The 2,747-nt window shown below is 60.9% G+C and overlaps 1 protein-coding gene across 1 annotated transcript in view; it reads left to right on the top strand.

Annotated features, from left to right (window-relative positions):
* The window catches only part of SHD (Src homology 2 domain containing transforming protein D), a 7,313-nt gene that overhangs the window by 589 nt on the left and 3,977 nt on the right, over positions 1 to 2,747 (top strand). Inside the window, exon 2 of the mRNA XM_006017510.1 lies at positions 2,597 to 2,701. Within this exon, the coding sequence (XP_006017572.1) occupies positions 2,597 to 2,701 (105 nt within the window). The remainder of the gene's footprint in view (positions 1 to 2,596; positions 2,702 to 2,747) is intronic.

The raw sequence follows: 2,747 nt of genomic DNA, 5'->3' as shown, positions 1-2,747 counted from the left end.
CAGCAGGACAGATTAAAGTCAATTCCTGTTCCCAACTGAACATAAGCACAGCCATTCATTGCGTCAGACCATCGGTCCGTCTAGCCCCGTCTCCTGGGTCTCAGGCTGGCAGAGAGGGATGCTGGCAGGGAGACTCAACTGTGTCTGACCAGGGGTTTTTTCCCCGATGTTTCTCTCCCACTTGCCCCCTTCAGCATTTAAAGGCTAGGAAGTCCTGATCCAGAGGCTGTGCCCCTCTCTCACGTCTCGTTAGGAGCTGCTCTAACCGTTATGGCTAGCCAGCTGGGCCTGGGCCCCAGAGGTGGCTGCATTTCAGAGGCCTGTGAAATGATAAATGATCCTGTCCAGGAAAGCGCTTGGGGGTGAAAGGCAAATGCCCTGAGGGGCTAATGGAGGGGGAAGCAGGGGGCCATCTCCTCCCTGGGAAGGGGAAGATTTTGGCTGCTCTTTCCCCTTTTTACTCTGTTTCACCTCCTGGCAGGAAGCCTGCAATAAAGGAGCCTGCAGCAGGGAGGGCGCGGGGTCGGGGGCTGTTCGACAGACGTGGTGGGGAGCTGGCCAGGAGCCCAGGGCTCCGATTTCAATTCTAGCCCTGCCACTGACTCCCCACTGGGAGACTGGGCAAGTCACTTCCTCTCTCCCCACCTCTGTGAGACCCCTGCTCTGTCTCCACCTTGCCTGGGTGCTCTTTGGGGCAAAGGCTGGGGTCCCCAAGGAAGCAGAGAGCCCCTGTGCGGGGGGGCTGTGGGCTCCGTGAGCATCTGGGCTGCAGTGTAGGCAGGATCCTGTAGCCCCGTGCCACGGTGCAGGGGCTTTTCCTCAGAGCCTTTTCTCTCCTCCCACTGCGTTGCCCGTGCACGGACCCTGCTGCACGGCTCAGCGCTGTCTCCCTGGAGGCAGCAAGGGGTGAAGCCTGCAAGGGGCTAGGGGAGCCACGGCACATGCAGGCCAGCCCACACACCTGTGCGCACCCTGTCTGCAGGGACCCCCTCATCCCTCTCTGACACCCTTCTGCGATCTAGTGGCTTGTGGACATGAAAGAGGTGGGAGCAGAGGGCGTGATGCCCCCTGGGTAAGGCAGGGAGGCAATGTCCCTGCAGATGTGCTGTGAGAGGGGAGCACCTGGTGCAGCGCGTGGGTCACAGGATGGGTTAAGCACCCCTCGGCTGGCAGGATAGGTGGGCATCAGCAAGAGGGGGGATCCTCAGTGTCCCTGTGGTGGGTTCCTGGCAGGGAAGATGGGCAGAGGTGGGTGCCACCCAGCCCAGCCCCTCATTAGCATGCCTGCTCTTGGCTCTGTGGCTAGAGACAAATGTAGAGGGAGCAACTGCCCCAGGGAACCTGTCACACTGCACCCCCTACGCCCCCTTGGCACTGGCATTGTGAGCCAGGCCAGACCCTGGGAAAACAGGCACTGAGGGCAAAGGTGGAGGTCACGGGCAGGGCAGGGATGCTGCTCCCCCTCCCCCTGCCTTGCTATTTCCCTGTCTCCACCTGCTCCCAGTCATTCAAATACCAGCAGTAAATTCCCAGCCGGGGCCTGGGCTCTGGGTGGCGAATTTATGGTGACAACAGAGCAGCCGCAGTTTGCGCTGGCAGTGAACCAGGTCTTTAATACCAGTTGTCCAGGGCTGATCCCTTCTCCTGCCCCCATGGATGCCCAGGGAGACTGGGAGGTGGGGGGGGGGACACAGGGCCCTGGCAAGTGGTCAGAGGATGTCACTGCTCCCCTCCCTCTCTTGATTAACCTGTGGCATGCAGGCTGCCTGGCAAACTGCCTTGATGGTGGCCCATTGATCTAAAAAGCTTGGGAACCCCTGGTTTAGCCCATCGGCTCCGCTGGGTGGGGTCTGGCCCCCTTCAAGGCACTGGAGGGCCAGCTTAGGGGCTACTTCCCCAACAGTGCTGAGCTGCAGCCACCTCTGGGGTGTTTACCAGCTGTGTGAGCTCCCACCCCAGCCCCACCACCCTGCATGTCAGACCCGCTACAGGTTGTGGTTGCTGCAGCCTGTTGGCTGCTCCCAGCCACGGAGAACCCCTGGGGAGGGCTACAGATCAAGGGGAAAAGGGCACGCACTTCACTCCTCTGCCTTGTTCTGAGCCCTTGCACATGCACACACAGACACTCACACACAGACTTGCACACACACACTTACACATGCACATGGAGTTCAGGGGCCCAGGGTCTGTGCAGTGTTTGGGGCCAGGGCTCAGAGGCTGGGGCTGTGGGGTGGGGTACCCCATGCACTGGATTTTGACTGGAGGGTGACTCCCCTGTTCTGGGTCCTGGGTCCCAGGCCAGGCGGGGCTGCCCTGCTCTCAGGCCTGGGCTTGAGCCCCCAGATGCTAGGCTTACAGTGGGTGATGGGGTGGGGGGTATCCTACAAGGGTTTCCTCCAGGGACTTGAGGCCAGCAGCGAGCACATCAGGCCTTGCAGGCTAAACAGAGATAGACCAAGTCGGTGCTCGGATGGGAGACTTGCAAGAGGCAGCTGACTCCCATCAGTGGCCCAGGCCCTGGAGCATGTGGGTCAAGGCAGACCCTGCTCTCAGCACTAAACACCTGCTCCCACCACAGGGCCCCGGAAACAGCGAGTACTCAGACCCCTTTGATGCCCAGCAGGAGCTGCATGGGGATGGGGAGGCCGAGGCACTGCCCGAGAACAATGGCTACATGGAGCCCTATGATGCCCAGCGCGTAGTGGCAGGTAAGTGCAGCCATGGGCAGCCAGCTCTGATTGTGCCTG

The sequence above is a fragment of the Alligator sinensis genome, unplaced genomic scaffold (assembly GCF_000455745.1).
Source record: "Alligator sinensis unplaced genomic scaffold, ASM45574v1 scaffold1295_1, whole genome shotgun sequence".
Classification (NCBI taxonomy): domain Eukaryota; kingdom Metazoa; phylum Chordata; order Crocodylia; family Alligatoridae; genus Alligator; species Alligator sinensis.
This window is presented reverse-complemented; position numbering and strand designations above follow the sequence as displayed.